General features: G+C 41.6%; 1 protein-coding gene across 2 annotated transcripts in view; it reads right to left on the bottom strand.

Annotated features, from left to right (window-relative positions):
* The window catches only part of camkva (CaM kinase-like vesicle-associated a), a 231,384-nt gene that overhangs the window by 8,495 nt on the left and 200,546 nt on the right, over positions 1-22,343 (bottom strand). Inside the window, exons 7-10 of one of the 2 annotated variants that reach the window (XM_063067719.1) lie at positions 14,813-14,888; positions 3,717-3,853; positions 912-990; positions 732-828 (exon numbers count right to left, since the gene is read on the bottom strand). In XM_063067719.1, coding sequence (XP_062923789.1) covers positions 732-828; positions 912-990; positions 3,717-3,853; positions 14,813-14,888 — 389 coding nt within the window. The remainder of the gene's footprint in view (positions 1-731; positions 829-911; positions 991-3,716; positions 3,854-14,812; positions 14,889-22,343) is intronic. The other variant, XM_063067720.1, reaches the window with a different exon arrangement.

Raw genomic sequence — 22,343 nt, 5'->3', positions numbered from 1 at the left:
AAGGGACAAACTTGTATTCTGGGGCTGTGCCCTCTGATCTTAGACTCCCCCATTATAGGAAACATCCTCTCCACATTCACTCTGTTCTAGGCCTTTCATTATTTGTTAGGTTTCAGTGAGATCCCCCATGTTGGGATTAGTGAACACTTAATTTGTACTGCATTACAATATGTGATCATACCGCTGGAGTGCTTTATCCATATATATTATTCACTTATGTACATGAACTATTCAGCAGCTTGTACCCCGGTAATTTATTATCATTGTTCACTTCAAGTTTTTGCTGTTGTTTGAGTTATTACTTTTCTTTCTGCCAAAATATTTTTCTGATGGAATTATTTAAAGGAAGAATGTAGGCTTGAATGCCATGTGAATTTCTTCATCATCTATTGTGATTACTTTAACATTTATCTGAATCTATGTAATAGGCAATGTCTCATCCAAAGGGTGGGATTCCCTGAGTAATAAATTTCAATTGGTAATCAAGTCATTATATTATGCATCCCTTAACATTATACGTATATAGAAAAGAACTGAACTTGACTACCCATACTGTGAATGTATTGCTTTGTTAAGTTTCGAATATTGGTTTTCTTGGGGTTCCTGCTCTTCCAGGTAATTGAGGCAAATGAATAAATAAAATGGAGAAATGTGTAATTACGACCACACTCACAATGATATCATTGGAGTTCATGCAACAAATAATTAAAGCCAGTAAAAGTGGTATTTACTTCAAGTACCTTCCATTTCGCTTTGGCAAAGTTCTTTTCAATTTGAGCACAGACACCGTCTTTTATGTTCTTGTCTGAAGCAGCGTTTCCTGAAATCCTGAGAAAGCAAGTATAATCAGGGTTCTTAAATGTAAACCAGAATATTCTGAAAGGCCTTGAACATTCTCACTTCACACTCACCATTCATGATTAATGGCTTCTTGAGCTGTTATTCTGGAATCCTGATCGACCTCCATTAAACGGCTCACCAGATCTTTTGCTGGTTAGGAATAAAAATATCTTTATATTAACCAAGCTTACATCTGTGATAAATCCTTACAGTTTGTTGCCATATTTTGCCAGGATTTGGCAATAATTTTATTCCTATTAAAAATTATGCTTTTTTCAATAGAAGTTGTCACCCTTATATATATGCTTCAAAAATATGTTCTTCAAACTCGTATTTTTGAATTTAATTATACATATTTGTTAACAAATCAAGTATCATAAGAACAAGAAAAATGTCTCAAAAGGGCATTGAATTACATTCATGCACCATGATCAAATTATTTGTTGTTTGCTCTTTTATGTCAATTAACTGTTAATCATGGAACAACAATCTATTGGAAGAACTCAGCAGGTCAAGCAACTTCTCTGACAGGAAAGGAATTGTTGCTCTTTCAGGTTGAAACTTTGCATTAATACTGAGAGTGGAGAGGTGAGATGGCCAGTTTAAGAGAGAAGGGGTGTGGCAAGCAATGATTCCAAGGCGATTTGTAGACTGAGGAACGGTGTAAGATGACAGGCAGATAGTGCCCACAACTCACTAACCCTAAACATATGTCTTTAGAATGTAGGAGGAAACTGGAAGACCGAGAGGAAACCCATACAGTCATTGGAGGAACATACAAACACCTTACAGACAATGATGAGAATCGATCCCTGATCTTAATGCAGGCTGCTGTAAATTGTTGTGCTAACCACTATTCTGATGGTCCACTCTCATTCCCGAGTCAGGGTTTTGACCTGAAATATTGACTGCCACCCTTTTCCCCTATAGAAGCTGCTTGACCCACTGAATTCCTTAGAGCAGATTGTCTGTTGCTCCATTTTCTCGCACCTGTGGTCTATTGTGTCTCAACTATTAAACATTGCTCCCCAATGGCATAACCAAGGGGGATAAGAATGAATGAAGTCAAAGATGACCCAAAGGGTACTACTACCACACCAATTTCCAACCTTAAGCCACGTAAGAAGATATTAGGATTGATTAACAAAAGTTTGTTTAGATTGGTAGATGTTATTAAAGGAGGAAGTGAGGTTTAAGAAGGAAGTTTTAGTGCTTAGGGCCTGGGCTGCTGAAAGTTTGGCTGTCAGTGGCGTAATGAATAAAATGCAGGTTGACTGAAGGGCTAGAACTGGAGGAAGTCAGATTTTTGAAGGCTTGAAATAAAATCAGAAAGTTTTGGGGATTTCTCAGCAGGTCGAGCAGCACCTGTGAAAAGAGAAACAGATTTAATGTTTCAGGCCAATGACCTTTCATCAAAGCTGAGGAAAGTTTTGAGATTCAGAGGAAGGAGAGGAAAGGAGAGAACACAGAGAAAGGTCATAGAGTCATAGCCATAAAGTCATAGAACACTACAGCACGGTAACAGGTCCTTTGCCCATCTAGTCTGTGCCAAACTGTTATTCTCCCAGTGCTATGGACCTGAATGTGGACCATAGCCCTCCATATCCCTTTTGTTCTTGTACCCATCTAAACTTCCCATCTATTGCAGTCATACCTGCATTCACCACTTAGTTTCGTTTTGCATGCTATCCTTTCAGATGAATTCATTACAGCAGTGCATTGAGGTAGTACAAGATGAAACAATAACAGTGCAGAACAAGTGATACAGTTCCAGAGAAAGTGCTGTGCAGGCAGACAATAAGTTGAAGGTCACAATGAGGTATACTGTGAGGTCAATATTCCATTTTGTAGGACTAGGGAACCACTTAATAGTATAATAGCAAAGAGATAGAAGCTGTCCTTGAACCTGGTAATTGTGCTTTCAGACTTTTCTATCTTCTGCCTGATGGGAGGGAGGAAGAGGAGAGAATGGGTAGGAGATATCTCTGATTATCCTGGCTGCTTTACCAAGTGCCATCTGAATTTGGAAACCAGCATTCCTTAAGTAAATTAGAGAATGGTGGAGATCCTAATTCTTTCAAGAGGTTGAAAAACGTATCTGGGAAGACATAGATGGCAAACATACAAATTCTCCCATCAAAGTACTTGGGACAGTTATAATAATCAGGGCCTGGATCAAGAACGTTTTCAATACACATGTAAATCAAGGAAAATAGTAAGCAAATGGAGATGACCTATTGTTGATCAGATGAGGGCCTCTGTTAGTCAGAGCTGACCATGGATATTGCGGTCCTAGCTGTCTAGATACGCAAGCCTGGGCAGTATGATAATGGAGAGCAAGCTGTTGCCCATATAGCAAGCTTCCCTCCTCCACAGATCCAATGAACCCAAAGGAACGGCAGAGACTGATACCGTTTGGTACCAGCAGTGTCGCAGGAATTGCCAGTCAACATTGAACTCAAGAACTGCCTTAGGACTCCAGCTCTGGATTTTTCCATCGGAGTTTACTCCCAAAGCCTTCCCCTTGAGAGCGTACAGTCACAAGGCAGTGGAGGTTTGAGATCAGTTTTCCTTCTCCTAGATGAGCTGACAAGCCGCATCTACCAGAAGTGACTGGTTTTAATGCACCAGTAACCCACTTCTGCCCCTTCTCCTGTCATTACAAATGGTTCCACTAGGAACTGGATTTGGTTGTCAGAGGCTCTTTGAGGTGCATGCTATTGGGAGCATTTAATGGGCAGTGGGAGCTTGTCCCCATTACCACCCACCCCACTAGCTGTAACAACCTTATATCTTGATCAGATATAATTTACCTAAACTGGTGGAGCAGGCTCAGGGCCAGAACCTGAATTCCCTAGCACAGACTTAATGCTCACCTGCATCTGAAATGTCATCCCAATATGGGGAATCAAATTCATAGTCTCCAGCCAGAATTTTTCGGAATAGGTTTTTGTCGTGGTTTTCATAATCCTCATCATCATTTTCATCATAGAAAGGTGGGTTCCCTGATAATCTGAGAGAAAAGAGGCACAGACTGAGGATTGAACCAGACTCCACAAGATTTAAAATTAAGTTATTTACCAGTTAGTATGAAGTCAGTAACTTAATTTCCGCTACCGGAGTTGAGCATTTAATCTATACTGTACTTCAGTGTGATAGTGAGGAATACCACCATGTTCTGGTGTGGAGGAGTGGGGGCAGTACTGTGGTGGTGGGGAGGCATCTCCTGAAAAGGAGATCCTTAATTGTCAGAAGAGCTGGTGGGAGAATGGGGGTCCTTCACGTCAACACTCAATATTGGCAATAGCCAACATTATTTATTTATTTATTTGGATCTACAGCGTGGAATAAGCTCTTCTGGCCCTTTGAACCCAGCAACCCCCGATTTAACCCTAACCACATCATGGGACAATTTACAGTGACCAATAAACCTCCCAATCAGTACATCTTTGGAATATGGGACGAAACAGCAGTGCCTGGGGAAAACACACACATTCCATGGGGAGAACCTGCAGATGGCATCGGAATTGAACTCTGAACACCAAAGCCCTGAGCTGTAGTAGTGTCATGCTAACCACTATGTTACTTTGGTGCCCAAAAATCTAGTGTTACAGGCTGAGTTTCTCAGTGGTTTCGTATGGCTCTGGGTTTAATTATATCTGGGACAAGATCCTGGTACCGTCCTTGGTCATTTCCTTTACCCTGACCCCTTTAAGTGGATGGATGAGGGTTTGGACATTCCTCCAATTGATGGGGAACTTGGATGTGATTTTTTTTTGAGAAGTGTTGTCCTCATGGCATTTATTTATTTAGAGATACGGCATGGAATGCCACCCAGCAACCCACCTATTTAACCCCAGCCTACTCACAGGACAAGTTATAAAGACCAATTAACCTACGTCTTTAGACTGTGGGAAGAAATTAGAGCACTCAGAGGAAACCCACGCACACATAGGAAGGGCGTACAAACTTGCTACAGATGGTAGAATTGAACTCTGAACTCCAATGCCCCACACTATAATAGCACTAACTGCTATGCTACCATGGTACCTCAATCTTGAAGTGCCTTCTGGAGAGGAGGAATTCACCTGGCATTTGAAGAAATCACTTCCTTATAAATTTAAATCGGAATAAACATACTACCCCAGCAAATTGGTTATTAATATAAACTACGCATTTCACTGTATGTTTCAATGTTCACATGATAAATAAACTTGAAATTTGAATCAGCATATTCTGTACTAATTGACCTTAAGTGGGCTGGTCCGTAGCTGCTGCTTCTCACATTTCTTTGGCAGTTATGGGACTACTTTCTGAACTGTGGGAACATTCTATGGGAACAATATGGTCTTCTGGAAGGTGACATCCATTGTTCTTGCAATCTCCTGAGCCACCACTTTTCAAAACTTTGCCATGCAAGGATGATGTATCACTGTTCAATGCAATTTATATCTCCAGTACTACAATTTTCATGAATGGTAATTAATTTCAATGCCTTATTCACTCCAGAGCTGTTGTTCAAGGCATTTAAAATTTTTTGAGGTATAAAAAATGATTATTTAAAAGCGTTTAATTGGAGTAAGGGGGATTATGAGGCTATCATGTAGGAAATTGGAAACTTAAATTGGAAACAGATGTTCTCAGGGAAAAGTATAGAAGAAATGTGGCAAATGTTCAGGGGATATTTGAGTGGCGTTCTGCATAGGTACGTTCCAATGAGACAGGGAAGTTATGGTAGGGTACAGGAACCGAGGTGTACAAAGGCTGTAATAAGTCTAGTCAAGAAGAAAAGAAAAGCTTGCAAAAGGTTCAGAGAGCTAGGCAATGTTAGAGATCTGGAAGATTATGAGGCTAATAGGAAGGAGCTTAAGAAGGAAATAAGGAGAGCCAGAAGGGGCCATGAGAAGGCCTTGGTGGGCAGGATTAAGGAAAACCCCAAGGCATTCTACAAATACGTGAAGAGCAAGAGGATAATAGTCACTTTATTGATCCCGAGGGAAATTGGTTTTTGTTACAGTTGCACCACAAATAATTAAATAGTAATAAAATCATACATAATTAAATAGTAATATGTAAATTATGCCAGGAAATAAGTCCAGGACCAGCCTATTGGCTCAGGGTGTCTGACCCTCCAAGGGAGGGGTTGTAAAGTTTGATGGCCACAGGCAGGAATGACTTCCTATGACGCTCGGTGGAATGAGTCTTTGGCTGAATGTACTCCTAGGCCCAACCAGTCCATTATGTAGTGTATGGGAGACATAAGACGTGAAAGAATAGGACCTATCAAGTGTGACAGTGGGAAAGTGTGTATGGAACCGGAGGAAATAGCAGAGGTACTTAATGAATACTTTACTTCAGTATTCACTATGGAAAAGGATCTTGGTGATTGTAGTGATGACTTGCAGCAGACTGAAAAGCTTGAGCATGTCGATATTAAGAAAGAGGATGTGCTGGAGATTTTGGAAAGCATCAAGTTGGATTAGTCGCTGGGACCGGATGAGATGTACCCCAGGCTACTGTGGGAGGCTAGGGAGGAGATTGCTGAGCCTCTGGCAATGATCTTTGCATCATCAGTGGGGACGGGAGAGGTTCTGGAGGATTGGAGGGTTGCAGATGTTGTTCCTTTATTCAAGGAAGGGAGTAGAGATACTATCAGTGGTTAGTAAGTTGATGGAGAAGATCCTGAGAGACAGGATTTATGAACATTTGGAGAGGTATGATATGATTAGGAATAGTCAGCATGGCTTTGTCAAGGGCAGGTCCTGCCTTATGAGTCTGATTGAATTTTTTGAGGATGTGACTAAACACATTGATGAAGGAAGAGCAGTAGATGCAGTGTATATGGATTTCAGCAAGGCATTTGATAAGGTACCCCATGCAAGGCTTATTGAGAAAGTAAGGAGGCATGGGATCCAAGGGGAAGTTGCTTTGTGGATCCAGAACTGGCTTGCCCACAGAAGGCAAAGAGGGGTTGTAGACCGGTCATATTCTGCATGGAAGTCGGTCACCAGTGGTGTGCCTCTGGGTTCTGTTCTGGTACCCTTACTCTTCGTGATTTTTATAAATGACCTGGATGAGGAAGTGGAGGGATGGGTTAGCAAGTTTGCTGATAACACAAAGGTTGGAGGTATTGTGGATAGTGTGGAGGGCTGTCAGAGGTTACAGCGGGACATTGATAGGATGCAAAACTGGGCTGAGAAGTGGCAGATGGAGTTCAACCCAGATAAGTGTGAAGTGGTTCATTTTGGTAGGTCAGATAAGATGGCAGAATATAGTATTAATGGTAAGACTCTTGGCAGTGTGAAGGATCAGAGGGATCTTGGGGTCCGAGTCCATGGGACGCTCAAAGCAGCTGCGCAGGTTGACTCTGTGGTTAAGAAGGCTTACGGTGTTTTGGCCTTCATCAATTGTGGAATTGAATTTAGAAGCCAAGAGGTAATGTTGCAGCTATATTGGATCCTGGTCAGACCCCACTTGGAGGATTGTGCTCAGTTCTGGTCACCTCACTACAGGAAGGATATGGAAGCCATAGAAAGGGTGCCGAGGAGATTTACAAGGATGTTGCCTGGGTTGGGGAGCATGCCTTATGAGAATAGGTTGAGTGAACTTGGCCTTTTCTCCTTGGAGCGACAGAGGATGAGAGGTGACCTGATAGAGGTGTATAAGATGATGAGATGCATTGATTGTGTGGATAGTCAGAGGCTTTTTCCCAAGGCTGAAGTGGTTGCCACAAGAGGACACAGGTTTAAGGTGCTGGGGAGTAGGTACAGAGGAGATGTCAGGGCTAAGTTTTGTACTCAGAGAGTGGTGAGTGCGTGGAATGGGCTGCCAGCAATGGTGGTGGAGGCGAATACAATAGGGTCTTTTAAGAGGCTTTTGGATCGGTACAAGGAGCTTAGAAAAATAGAGGGCTATAGGTAAGCCTAGTAATTTCTAAGGTAAGGCCATGTTCGGCACAACTTTGTGGCCGAAGGACCTGTATTGTGCTGTAGGTTTTCTATGTTCTATTTAACATCTATGCTACTTCCTTATTCTGCATAGTATTTCTTTTGGCTTATTTCTGAACTTTGAAAGTTAAAAGGAAAAGATTATACAAACTGAATTTATTTTTTAAGATTATTTTAGTATTCTACTTCCCCTTGTCAATGATTCAGACATTCTTTGCTGATTTCTGATTTACTTTCCCCATCCCTAGTCTTATTGTTTTCTTTGTCAACACTTTAAGCCTTTCCTTTTGACTTAATGCTATCATTTACTTCTTTTTCTGGCCGCACATGGAGCATTTTCCTGTTGGGCTTTAGACATAGTTATATACATTCAGTGGCCAGTTTAATCGGTACCTCTTGTTCACGGTCTTTTGTTGCTGTAGCCCATACACTTCAAGGTTCGATGTGTTGTGCGTTCAGAGATGTTCTCTGCACACCATCTGGTTATTTGAGTTACTGTCACCTTCTTGTTAGTTTGAACCAGTCTGGCCATTCACATATGACCTTTCTCATTAATAAGGCACTTTCAACCATAAAACTGACGCCAACTGGATGCTTTTTGTTATTTGCACCATTCTCTGAAAGCTCTAGAGGCTATTGTGTGTGAAAATCCCAGGAGATCAGCAGTTTCTAAGATGCTCGAAGCACCCTGTCTGGTACCACCAATCATTCTACAGTCAAAGTCACTTAGATAATATTTCTTCCCCATTCTGATGTTTGGTCTGAACAACAACTGAACCTCTTGACCATGTTTACATGCTTTAATGCATTGAGTTGCTGCCACAAAATTGACTGATGAGCTATTTGCATTAACAAGCAGGAATACAGGTGTCCCTAATAAAATGGCCAGAGTGTATTTGTTGTAAGCTATTGTTGGCCCAGAAAGAACTACAGTTTACAAATCAGTAAATTTGAATGAATCAAGACAGTAGAGGCAGATAGACCAATTGCCTTTGTTTTTGCCATGAGGGAGAAGATTTTATTAAGAGACTCTGTGTTCTCCATTTTGTAAGCTAAAGCCACTCTGTGTTATAAAGTAGACACAATGACGCTGAACTAGGGATCATTTCCAAATAAGAAGTTATCTGTGAGGTGCTCTTTGGCTGGATATAACATGCAAGTTTTTGACAGTCTTTGTATCTGTTCAGCGTGACCAAGCTAGTTGCTGATTCAGAACAAATAGCCATAAATTACTGATTGTCACTTGCTGGGAAGAGGGCAATAAATGGAGGTGGCCTGGAGCAGAGCCAATAAAAAGGTTTTAAAGGTCAGACACATGACCTACAGCCAATGACACTGGAATGTAATATTTGAATTGATAAGGAATAATCCAAAAGCAAATGTTTCAAGTGTGCTGCAGCGATGACTCAGTAGGAGATTCACCATTGTGGATGTGAGTTGGCCCACAGATGTGTGGACATGGGATTACGAGGAACATGTGGCCAGCAACAGAAGCTTTTTTAACTGGTATTATATTTTCAGTACTCTAACTGTTCATGAAACGTCAGAAAATCTTAGTAGGTGTGCACCCAGGTACTTGTTTGTGTAAGTTCATGTGCTCTTCCATTGAGACAATAAAGGTACTTATCAGTAATTACAGGTTCTCTCTGTGCCTCCTTGATTATTATACAAGGGGTGGTTATTGTCACACTATGTATTAATTTGTCAAATGTGGGCAATTGCTTGTCTGCTGCTATAACTTTTAAGAAAGGGTTCTCAGCTTCTTAGCTAGCTCATGTGTCATTCATAGTCATAGTCATTCATATCTTTAGGACTCTTGTCAGGATACTCTGAACAATTATGGCATAAGGCATTCCTGTCTATTGGCCCATTCTAGCTTCAACATACTCAGTTATTATTATCTGGATTAACATTTATGGAATGATATAGAAGGAAGCTGTCTTGGCCCGATAAGTCTATGCCAGTTTACAGAGCCACCTCTTTTCTTCTGTAATTCTGTCAATTAATTTAATTCCAATAATTTTACTGTCTATCTACACTATGAGCATTTTACAGTGGCCAGTTAACCGAGCAACCCACACGAATGTGGGAAGAAATTGCAACAGCTGGAACAAACCATGTGGTCACAGGGAGAATCAACTGACTCCATGTGGAGCGCAGCTGAGCTTGGAAATGAAGCTGGATTAATGGAGTTGTGAGGCAGTGGCTCCAGTAACTTCGTTGCTATCACTTTAGAAAGTTTTCTTTGTTTTGGTCTATCTAATAGAACACGAAAAACAGTATCGCACGTGCAGCATTGTGAGCAATTTTGGGTCTCTTTTCTATGAAAGGATGCACTGGCATTGGAGAGGGCCCAGAGGAAGTTCACGAGAATTATCGCAGGAATGATGGGGTTAACGTACAAGGAGTGTTTGATGACTCTGGGTCTGTAGTCACTGGAATGTAGAAGAATGAAACCTATCATATCTCATTGAAACCTATCATATATTGAAAGGCCTAGTGTGGGCATGGAAAGAATATTTCCCATAGTGAGGGAGTCCAGGACCAAAGGGCATAGCCTCAAAATTGGCTTTCTCTTTAGAACAGAGATGGGATTCCAAGACAAGGAACTTCTAGAATGCCTACGAGGTGGCTTTTTAGAGCAGCTTATGTTTGAGCCCACTAGGGAATCAGCTACTCTAGATTCGCTGTTGTGTAATGAACCAGATTTTATTAGAGACTTCAAGGTAAATGAACTCTTAGGGGCAAGTTATCATACTATGATGGAATTCACCCTGAAATTTGAGAAGGAAAGCTAAAGTCAGATGAATTAGTATTACAGCGAGTAAAGGGAATTACAGAGGCATTAGAGAGGAATTGGCCAGGATTGATTGGAAAAGAACAGGATTGATTGGGTGATAGCAGAACAACAACGGCTGGAATTTCTGGAAGCAAATGGGAAGGCACAGAATATATACATTCCAAAGAGGAAGAAGTATTGTAAAAGGCAAGATGACACAACTGTGTCTAACAAGAGAAGTCAAAGCGAGGGCAGATAAAAGTGCAAATATTAGTAGGAAGTTAGAGGATTCGAAAACTTTTAAAAACCAACAGAAGGCAACTAAAAAAGTCATTAAGAAGGTAAAGATTGAATATCAAAGTAAGCTAGTCAATAATATTGAAAAGGATACCAACAGTTCCTTCAGATACGTAAAGTGTAAAAGAGAGGCGAGAATGGCTATCAGACTGCTGGAAAATGATGGTGGAGAGGTAGTAATGGGGGACAACAAAATAGCAGATGAACTGAATAAGTATTTTGCATCAGTCATCACTGTGGATGACATGAGCAGAAAACGATCAACAAAATGGAGATTTATATGGTGCAAAACAAATATGTCCAATATATAATTCATAACAATAAAGAAAAAGCACCCAAAATTAAATCATGTAAGATTAGTATCCTCTCCAACCACCCACTAAAAAATCCCCCAGGCCAACCATTTCTGTGTACAAAAGAAAAAATTAATCGGAGCATTTGACCCCACTAAGCTGTAAATATATAAAAAGAAAATATAATGCTGACTACCAAAACTATAATGTTGTGTAATGAACAAAAAAAAATCACAACAAAAAACCGTAAAACTTACAGGGAAAAAAGCTGTAAGTAAGGGATTGTGGTACAAAAAAAGGATAAACTTAATCTAAAGAGGAGTTATGAAAGTATTCAAGAAAAGGTCCCCACACTTATGAAACTTTTTCTGAATTAAGAAGTGAATAATGAATCTTTTCAAGGTCCAAACAGGACATAATATCACTAAGCCATTGAGCGTGAGTGGGTTATTGCAGTTTTACCCTGACATTAGTCCCGTTTGTGATAAGTGTAAAGGGGGTGAGGCTTCTCTTATCCATATGTACTGGGCCTGTCCTAGTCTAGAGAAATTTTGGAGAGAAGGTTTTTCAACCCTATCTCATATTCTTAATTGCCACTTACAACCTAACCCTCTGATTGCTCTTTTTGGCACCTTGAGTCCAACTAAACGTCGAACATTATCTTTTGCCTCTCTCTTAGCTAGATGGTTAGTTCTTCTTAGGTGGAAAGATGCTGCCCCACCCACTCATGCTCAATGGTTTTTATAATATACAGTATTACTGTTTTTGCACATCTTTTAAAACCCATTCAATATATGTAATTGATTTACTTGTTTATTTATTATTATGTTTTATTTTATTTATTTTTTTTCTCTCTGCTAGATTATGTATTGCATTGAACTGCTGCTGCTAAGTTAACAAATTTCATGTCACATGCCAATGATAATAAACCTGATTCTGATTCTGGTAGAAAGTCCAGATGTCAGAGGTCATGAAGTGTGTGAATTTATCATTTCTAGAGAGAAGATTCTTAAGAAACTGAAAGGTCTGAAGGTAGATGAGTCACCTGGACCAGATGGTGTACATCCCAGGGTTCTGAAAGAGGTGGCTGAAGAGATTATGGAGGCATTAGTAATCATCTTTCAAGAATCACTAGATTCTGGAATGGTACTAGAAGACTGGAAATCCACTCTTCAAGAAGAGAGAGAGGCGGATGAAAGAAAACTATTGGCCAGTTAGTCTGACATCAGTGGTTGGGAAGATGTTGAAGTCGATTATTAAGGATGAAATCTCAAGGTATTTAAAGGCACATGATAAAATAGGCTGTAGTCAGCATGGTTTCCTCAAGGAAAAAAATTGCCTGACAAATCTGTTGGAATTCTTTGAAGAAATAACAAAGTAGGATAGACAAAGGAGAATTGGTTAATGTGTACTTGAATTTTCAGAAGGCTTTTGTCAAGGTGCCACATATGAGGCTGCGTAACAAGCTAGGAGCTCATGGTATTATGAGAAAGGTTCTAGCATGGATAAAGCAGTGGCTGATTAGCAGGTGGCAAAAAGTGGGAATAAAGGAAGGCTTTTTTGGTTTGCTGCTGGTAACTAGTGGTGTTTTACAGAGTCTGTGTTGGGACTGATATTTTTGCATTCCATGTCAATGATTTGGATGATGGAATTCATGACTTTGTTGCATAGTTTGCAGATGATATGAAGACAGGTGGAGGGGCAGGTAGGTTTGAGGAAGTGGAGGAGCAGGTAGTTTTGAGGAAGTAGAGAGGTTACAGAAAGATTAGGAGAATGGGAAAATAAGTGGCAGATGGAATGCAATGTTGGAAAGTGTATAGACATGCACTTTGGTAAAAGAAATGAAAGAGTTGACTATTTTCTAAATGGAGAGAAAATACAAAAAACTGAGGTACAAGGGGACCTAGGAGTCCTTGTACATGATTCCCTAATGTTAACTTGCAGGTTGAATCTGTGCTGAGGAAGGCAAATGTGGTTTCAAGAGGACTAGAATATAAAGGCAAGGATATAATGTTGAGACTATAAAGCTTGGGTGAGGCCTCACTTGGAGTACTGAGAACAATGTTGGGGTCCCTCATTTTAGAAATAATGTGCTAAAACTGGAGAAGGTTCAAAGGAGGTTCATGAAAATGATACCAGGATGAATGGCTTGTCATATGAAGAACGTTTGATGACTCTGGTCTTGTATTCACTAGAATTCAGAAGAATGAGGGGTGCCTTAATTGAAACCTATCGACTCTTGAAAGACCTTGATAGAGTGGATGTGGAGAGGATGTTCCGTCTAAGACCAGAGGACACAGATTCAGAAAGGGGGGGGGGGTTATCCTCTTAGAACGGAGATGAGGAGGAATTTCCTTAGCCAGGGGTTGGTGAATCTGTATAATTCATTGCCACATTTGGGTATATTTAAGGCAGAGATTGATAGGTCTTGATTAGTAAGGGTGTCAAATGTTACAGGGTGAAAGCAGAAGAATGAGAGCTACGATTGAATGCTACAACATACTCGACAGGCTGAATAACCTAATTCTGTTCCTATGTTTTACGGTCCTATAGTTCAGCACATGAACTTCAGTGTATGGAGTCTACACTGACCATGATGCCAATCTAATTAATTCCTTTCACCTGCACATGGTTGTTATCCCTCTATTCCTTTTCACCGTATGTGCCTGTCTAAATGCCTCTTAAATATTGCTAACGTGTCTACTTCTAACATTTTCCGTACCAGAAAAAACTACCTTATGAATATTCTTAAAACTTTCCCCTTCTCACCTTAAACCTATGTCCTTTGGTCTTTAACATTTCCATCCCAAGAAAAATATTCTGACTAGCTCATCTAAAGATTGAGTGAGCTGGGCTTTTCTCTTTTGAAAAGTTGAAGAGAAGGAAGTTGAGAGGTGACTGGATAGAGGTACATAAAATGATAGACAGAGCTAAAGTCAATGCTTTTTTCCCCCCCAAGGTGCAAATGGCTAATACAAGCGGGCATAATTTTAAGGTGATTGGAGGAAAGTATAGGAGGAGATGTCAGAGCTAGGATTTTTATATAGAGAGGGAAAGCTTGCATGCAATGCATTGCCAAGGGTGGTGGTAGAGGCACATACATAATGGGCATTTAAGAGACTCTTAGATCACATGGATGATAGAAAAATGAAGGCCATTTAGGAGGGAAGGGTTGGATTGATTTTGGAGTCATTTAAAAGGTTGGCACAATATTGTGGGGCAAAGAGCCTGTATTGTGCTGTACTGTTCTATGATCTATGTTCTATGCCTCTCTTAATTTTATATACTTAAAGCTCTTGAGAAAACAATCAAAGTTTGTTCAACCTATCCTTATGGCTAATACTCTTTAGTCCAGGGAACATCCTGCTGCATCTTCTCCAAAGTCTCCACATCCCTTTTGTTTGGCAACCAGAACAACACACAGTGCTCAGATATGAGCTGACTAAATTTTTATACGTCTATAGCTTGAACAACATACAAACTAAGATAGTACAAAGGTGAGGATGATCAAAAATAAAATTAAATTGGCGATATTGCTATTTTAACTTGTGCAGGTCTTCCTGGAAACTTTATATACCTCACTACTAAATGCTAGCAATTAATAAAAACGATTTCCCGCTCCCTCCTCTTATGAGTCCAAGTGATGTCATACGTACAGTATATACATGATCACTCCAATAGCCCAGCAGTCAACTGGCCGTCCATATTTCTGTCGTCCAACTACCTCAGGAGCTGCAAATAGACATAACACATATAAAACTCTGAGCAAATAGACATAACACATATAAAACTCTGAGCAGTTTGGGGGAAAAATTGTAACTTCTGAAGACAAAATAGCTAAATATGCAAAAGAAAAAAGGAAGTTATGTAGAGCTAAGGTGAAAGTGTGTAAATACTTGTCACAAGTATAATGCCAGCCTTCTTTTATGCTGAATCACTTATGATATTTTCCTGATCCAGTCTACTGAAGACATAATGTGCAGTCAGCAGAACTCTGTTGAATGGGGTTGAGTTGGTAATGCACAAAAGGTCCAAGGTTACCAACAGTTTTCATAGAGTGGTCAGCAGTGGAAAGAGTGAACAGGTTCAAGTTCCTGGGTGTCAACATCTCTGAAGATCTATCCTGGGCCCAAAATATTGATACAATTACAAAGGCAACATGGCAGCATTTACATTGCATTAGGAGTTTGAGAAGATTTGCTATGTCACAAGCAAATTTCTACAGATATTCCATGGAGAGCATTCTGACTGGTTGCATCACTGGCTGGTATGGAGGCTCCAATATACAGCAGCAAGAAAAGCTGTCGAGAGTTGTAAACTCACCTATCTAGAGTTGTAAACTTTATCATGGGCATTATCCACATTCGAGGACATCCTCAAAAAGGCGATGCCTCAAGAAAGTAGCATCCACCATGAAGCACCTGACCATCCAGGACATGCCCTCTTCTCATTACTACCATCAAAGAGGTGGTACAGGAGCCCGGAGACACACACTCAACATTTTTAGGAAATCTGCCGTCAGATTTCTGAATGGACAATGAATGTATGCATGCTCCCTCACTATTTTGCTCTTTTTCTGAAGTATTTAAAAAAAAATTCTTTTTGTAATTTACAGTTTAGAGTTACTCTTCACTACTGCTGAGAACAAAAAAGTTCATGCCATAATGTCAGTGGCAATAAACCTTATTTTGATTCTAAATCAGGTTAATAGGGACAGAAAGTTCACAAGAAAGGGTGAGAATGTTGGCCACATTTGTATGTTTTTATAAAACTTCCCGCTGTATAGTCAATCAGATGAAATAGCCAGGTATTGAGCAGTGAAGACTGTGACATTTTTGGACTGCACAGCAAGGTGGAAGAGCCTTCACTGCAGGTAGATTGTGACAGTGAGGGAGGATTTGGGTATAGGACATGCAGGCAGAGTGTGGGGGATTGTGGTAGAGGGTAGATTATAATGGGTAAGAGATTGGCATATTGGTAGGAGTGCATAGTTATTGGAAGTGATTGAGGGGATCAGAGTAAGGAAATTGCTGGACATAGTCGAAGGGCTGAAAGTCTTCCAGTGCAGAGTTTTTGAAATGATGACAATTAGTTAGCCTGAAATAATAGCTCTGTACTTCTCTCCACAGGTGCTCCTTGACTTGCTGAATATTTCTAGCATTCTATGTAATTACAGAATTATCGTTTTGGCATCCTGATTTAATTCAGTATGGCTTCACAAAGACCATCATGTAAAATTTCTTATTAATCACCAGTCTTTGTATATCTTCGTTTCTGAGGGCTGTATGTGACAATTGAACTCTCCCTACATCTAGGAGATCTCAGTCAATGCACAAAATATGGATCTTTCCCTGAACACGAGGAATACTGCAGATGCTGGAAATTCAAGCAACACACATCAAAGTTGCTGGTGAACACAGCAGGCCAGGCAGCATCTCTAGGAAGAGGTACAGTCAACGTTTCGGGCCGAGACCCATCGTCAGGACTAACTGAAGGAAGAGCTAGTAAGAGATTTGAAAGTGGGAGGGGGAGGGGGAGATCCAAAATGATAGGAGAAGACAGGAGGGGGAGGGATGGAGCCAAGAGCTGGACAGGTGATTGGCAAAAGGGATATGAGAGGACCATGGCACAGGAGGCCCAGGTAGAAGGAAAAGGGGGAGGGGGGAAAACCCAGAGGATGGGCAAGAGGGACAGAAGGAGAAAAAGGAGAGAGAAAGAATGTGTGTATATAAATAAATAACGGTTGGGGTACGAGGGGGAGGTGGGGCTTTAGTGGAAGTTAGAGAAGTCAGTGTTCATTGCCATCAGGTTGGAGGCTACCCAGACGGAATATAAGGTGTTGTTCCTCCAACCTGAGTGTGGCTTCATCTTTACAGTAGAGGAGGCCGTGGATAGACATGTCAGAATGGGAATGGGATGTGGAATTAAAATGTGTGGCCACTGGGAGATCCTGCTTTCTCTGGCGGACAGAGTGTAGGTGTTCAGCAAAATGATCTCCCAGTCTGCATCGGGTCTCGCCAATATATAGAAGTCCACATTGGGAGCACCGGATGCAGTATATCACCCCAGCTGACTAACTGGTGAAGTGTCGCCTCACCTGGAAGGACTGTCTGGGGCCCTGAATGGTGGTAAGGGAGGAAGTGTAAGGGCATGTGTAGCACTTGTTCTGCTTACAAGGATAAGTGCCAGGAGGGAGATCAGTGGGGAGGGATGAGGGGGACGAATGGACAAGGGAGTCGCGTAGGGAGTGATCCCTGCGGAAAGCAGAGGGGGGGGAGGGAAAGATGTGCTTAGTTGTGGGATCCCATTGGAGGTGGCGGAAGTTACGGAGAATAATATGTTGGACCCGGAGGCTGGTGGGGTGGTAGGTGAGGACCAGGGGAACCCTATTCCTAGTAGGGTGGCGGGAGGATGGAATGAGAGCAGATGTACGTGAAATGGGGGAGATGCGTTTGAGAGCAGAGTTGATGGTGGAGGAAGGGAAGCCCCTTTCTTTAAAAAAGGAGGACATCTCCCTCGTCCTGGAATGAAAAGCCTTATCCTGAGAGCAGATGCGGCAGAGACGGAGGAATTGCGAAAAGGGGATGGCATTTTTGCAAGAGACAGGGTGAGAAGAGGTATAGTCCAGATAGCTGTGAGAGTCAGTAGGCTTATAGTAGACATCAGTAGATAAGCTGTCTCCAGAGATAGAGACAGAAAGATCTAGAAAGGGGAGGGAGGTGTCAGAAATGGATCAGGTAAACTTGAGGGCAGGGTGAAAGTTAGAGGCAAAGTTAATGAAGTCAACGAGCTCAGCATGCGTGCAGGAAGCAGCGCCAATATGGTCATCGATGTAGCGAAGGAAAAGTGGGGGACAGATACCAGAATAGTTTTGGAACATAGATTGTTCCACAAAGCCAACAACAAGGCAGGCATAGCTAGGACCCATACGGGTGCCCATGGCTACACCTTTAGTTTGGAGGAAGTGGGAGGAGCCAAAGGAGAAATTATTAAGAGTAAGGACTAATTCCGCTAGACGGAGCAGAGTGGTGGTTGAGGGGAACTGATTAGGTCTGGAATCCAAAAAGAAGCGGAGAGCTTTGAGACCTTCCTGATGGGGGATGTAAGTATATAGGGACTGGACTTCCATGGTGAAAATAAAGCGGTGGGGGCCAGGGAACTTAAAATCATCGAAAAGTTTTAAGAGCGTGAGAAGTGTCACGAACAGAGGTAGGAAGGGATTGAACAAGGGGGGATAAAACCGTGTTGAGGTATGCAGAAACGAGTTTGGTGGGGCAGGAGCAAGCTGAGACAATAAGTCTACCTGGGCAGGCAGGTTTGTGGATCTTGGGTAGAAGGTAGAAACGGGAAGTGTGAGGTGTGGGAACTATCAGGTTGGTAGCAGTGGATGGGAGATCCCCTGAGCGGATAAAGTTGGTGATGGTGTGGGAGACAATGGCCTGGTGCTCCTTAGTGGGGTCACAATCGAGGAGTAAATAAGAGGAGGTATCCGCGAGTTGTCGCTGTGCCTCAGCAAGGTTGAGGTCAGTATGCCATACTGCAACAGCGCCCCCCTTATCAGCAGGTTTAATAGTAAGGTTAGGATTAGTGCGGAGGGAGTGGGGAGCAGAGCATTCGGAAGGAGTAAGGTTGGAATGGGAACAAGGTGCGGTGAAGTCGAGACGGTTGATGTCCCGTCGGCAGTTAGCAATAAAGAGATCCAGAGCAGGCAGAAGACCAGAGTGGGGTGTCCATGAAGAGGAGGAGGGTTGAAGATGGGTTATTTATTTATATACACACATTCTTTCTCTCTCCTTTTTCTCCCTCTGTCCCTCTGACTATACCCCTTGCCCATCCTCTGGGCTTCCCCCCTCCCCCTTTTCCTTCTCCCTGGGCCTCCTGACCCATGATCCTCTCATATCCCTTTTGCCAATCCACTGTCCAGCTCTTGGCTCCATCCCTCCCCCTCCTGTCTTCTCCTATCATTTTGGATCTCCCCCTCCCCCTCCCACTTTCAAATCTCTTACTAGCTCTTCCTTCAGTTAGTCCTGATGAAGGGTCCCGGCCTGAAACGTCGACTGTACCTCTTCCTAGAGATGCTGCCCGGCCTGCTGCGTTCACCAGCAACTTTGATGTGTGTTGCTTGATCTTTCCCTGAAATTTAGTTTAAAGTGAGATATGATCGGCTCTAAATGTTTTTCATCCATGTTTTACAATCCTGCCTTAAAAAAAACATCAATTAGTAGAAATCTCCCAGTAAGCAGAGAGTATCAATGTCAAAGACACGTGTTTTCAATGCAGTCCACCATCTGCTACCTCATAACTGTAGGTGTAACAACACATACAGAATTCTAGAGGAACTCAGCAGGCCAGGCAACATCTATGGAAAAATGCACAGTCGACATTTCAGACTGAAACCCTTCGGCCGGACTGGGGGGAAGAAAAGGCTGAGGGGTAGATTTGAAAGGTGGGGGGAGGGGAGAGAGAAACATCAGGCAATATGTGAAACATGGAGGGGAAGGGATGAAGCAAAGAGCTATGAAGTTGATTGGTGAAAGAGACAGAAGGCCATAGAAGAAAGAAAAAAGGGGAAGGGGGAGAGCACTAAAAGGAGGTGATGGGTGAGCAAGGAGATAACATGAGAGTGGGAAAAGGGGATGGGAAATGGTGAGGGGGGGGAAGGCATTACTGGAAGTTTGAGAAATCGATGTTCATGCCATCAGTTTGGAGGCTACCCAAACGGAATATAAGGTGGTGTTCCTCCAACCCAAGTGTGGCCTATCACGACAATGGAGGAGGCCATGAATGGACATATTGGAATGGGAATGGGAAGTGGAATTAAAAGTGGTCTCCCAATCTACGTCGGGTCTTCGCCGAGAATCTACGCTCTGACCGCCAGAACAAGCGGGATCTCCCAGTGGCCACGCATTTTAATTCCATCTCCCATTCCCATTCACTTGCCTCACTGCTAAGCTGCCTCTACAGCCTGTAGACTTGCTTTTGGGAACTCTGCCTTCGCTATGTGTGTTTTTTTCATGGATTTTATTGTATTTCTTTATTTACCTGTCACTGCTTGCAAGAAAATTAATCTCAAGGTTATATATGGTATACCTACTTTGGTAATAAATGTAGTTTGAACTTTGAACATCCTTTAACATTTAAGAAAATTATTTTGGATTAAGTGATCCTAATTTTCTCAATCTGTTTATTACTGAGAATGTCGGGAACCACGGAATCTAAAGGTTCTGATGCAGATTTTTCCCATCAATTTTTTTTGCTAGCTCTTTGAGGAGCAATCCAGTTATTCTATTCTGCTGCTTTCTCTCTGTATCTGAAGTTATTCTGAATAATCTAGTTATTCCATTCTGCTGCTTTCCCTCTGTATCTCTGCAAGTTATTCTCCTTCATGTATTTTTACTGTTCCTTTCTGAAACTCCTCTCGAAGCTCAGGATTTTTTTTGTAAATTGGTCATGAGGTGGACACCAGCCTTAAGATAAAGGATGAAGACTCGCTTTCTCTGTCACATGTACATCAAACCATACGGTGAAATGTGTTATTTGAGTCAAATCAAATCATTGAAGATTGTGCTGGCAGCCTCTAGTGTCACCATATATCTGGCACCAGTGTAGCATGCCCATAACTCTCTAATCTTAACCCCTATGTTTTTGGAATGTAGGTGGAAACTGGAGCACCCAGAGGAAACCCATGTGGGAAACATACAAACCCCTTAAAGACAACGGTGGGAATTGAACCTCGATCTTATAGCTGCTGCTGTAAAATGCTGCAGTAACCACACACTACTGTGACACACATTTTGTATGATAATAGAAAAAAGGACACAAAGGAGTGAAAGTGTTCGCAAAAATAGTGAAACAAGGTTACATAGGGACAAATGAGAGGCTGGGAGAAATACAAAGACAGGTTTAGGAACTACATATGTAAATGGACCAAGTGGCAAGTAGGGTCAGTGAACTGCATTCAGAATTCATCCTGTGGGATTATGATGTAGAGATAATCACAGAAGAGTTGATGGAATAGAATCAACCTCGCCCTTCAAAAGAGAATTGGCTAAGCTTTTGGGAAACAGCCATGGAGTACGACTAAGAGGCTTGTTCTGTTGGAAGCTGCAGTTGGCTGAATGGTACAGAATCAGAATTAGGTTTAATATCTCTGGCATATATTGTGAAATTTGCTGTTTAGCAGCAGCAGTACATTGGCGCACATAATCATAAACTATAAATTACAACATATTTTATATTAGTTATTAATTTATGAATATAAAAATATAAATTAAATAAAGTAAGTAGTGTAAGAAGAGAGCAAAAATAGTTAATGGACTATTCAGAAATCTGATGGCAGAGAGGAAGAAACTGTTCCTAAAATGCTGAGAGTGTGTTTTCAAGCTCCTGTACTTCCTCCCTCGTGGTAGTAATGAGAAGAAAGCATGTCCTGGATGATGAAGGTCCTTAATGATGGATGCCATCTTTTTAAAGCATAGCCTTTTGAAGATGTCCTTGATGCTGGGGAGGATAGTGCCCATGGGGGAGCTAGCTAAGTTTACGAATTTCTGCAGTTTTTTTTTCTGATCCTGAGCAATGTCCCCACCATGCCAGATGGTGATGAAATTAGTTAGAATGCTCTCCACAGTACATCTGTAGAAATTTGCTCGAGTCATTGGTGACATACCAATTCTCCTCAAACTCCTAATGAAATATATTCGCTGTTGTGTGTTTTTTATGTTGGGCTCAGGATTGATCTTGTGAGATGCTTACACCCAGGAACTTGAAACTGCTCACTCTTTCCACTTCTGATCCTTTAATGAGAACTGGTGCGTGTTCCCTCAACTGCCCCTTCCTGTAGCCCACACTCATTTCCTTGGTCTTACTGACGTTGAATGTAAGGTTATTGCAACACCACTCAACCAGCCAATTTACCTCACTCTATGATATGATATGATCAGATTAATGATCGAATGAATATACTTTTAACATCCAGTGAGGAAGTACTGTGCATTCCAATTCAAATTCAAGTTTAATTGTCATTCAAATATACATGAATACAGCCAAACAAAACAGTGTTACTCCAGAGCCAAGGTGCAAAACACAGTATCAACAGTCACACACAGCACATATAAGACTGTAGTAAACATACAGTCACACAAAAAAATATAATTTAGCCGAAGTCCCTGAATCCATGGGGCCTAATCC

This window comes from Mobula hypostoma, chromosome 15 (assembly GCF_963921235.1).
Source record: "Mobula hypostoma chromosome 15, sMobHyp1.1, whole genome shotgun sequence".
Classification (NCBI taxonomy): domain Eukaryota; kingdom Metazoa; phylum Chordata; class Chondrichthyes; order Myliobatiformes; family Myliobatidae; genus Mobula; species Mobula hypostoma.
This window is presented reverse-complemented; position numbering and strand designations above follow the sequence as displayed.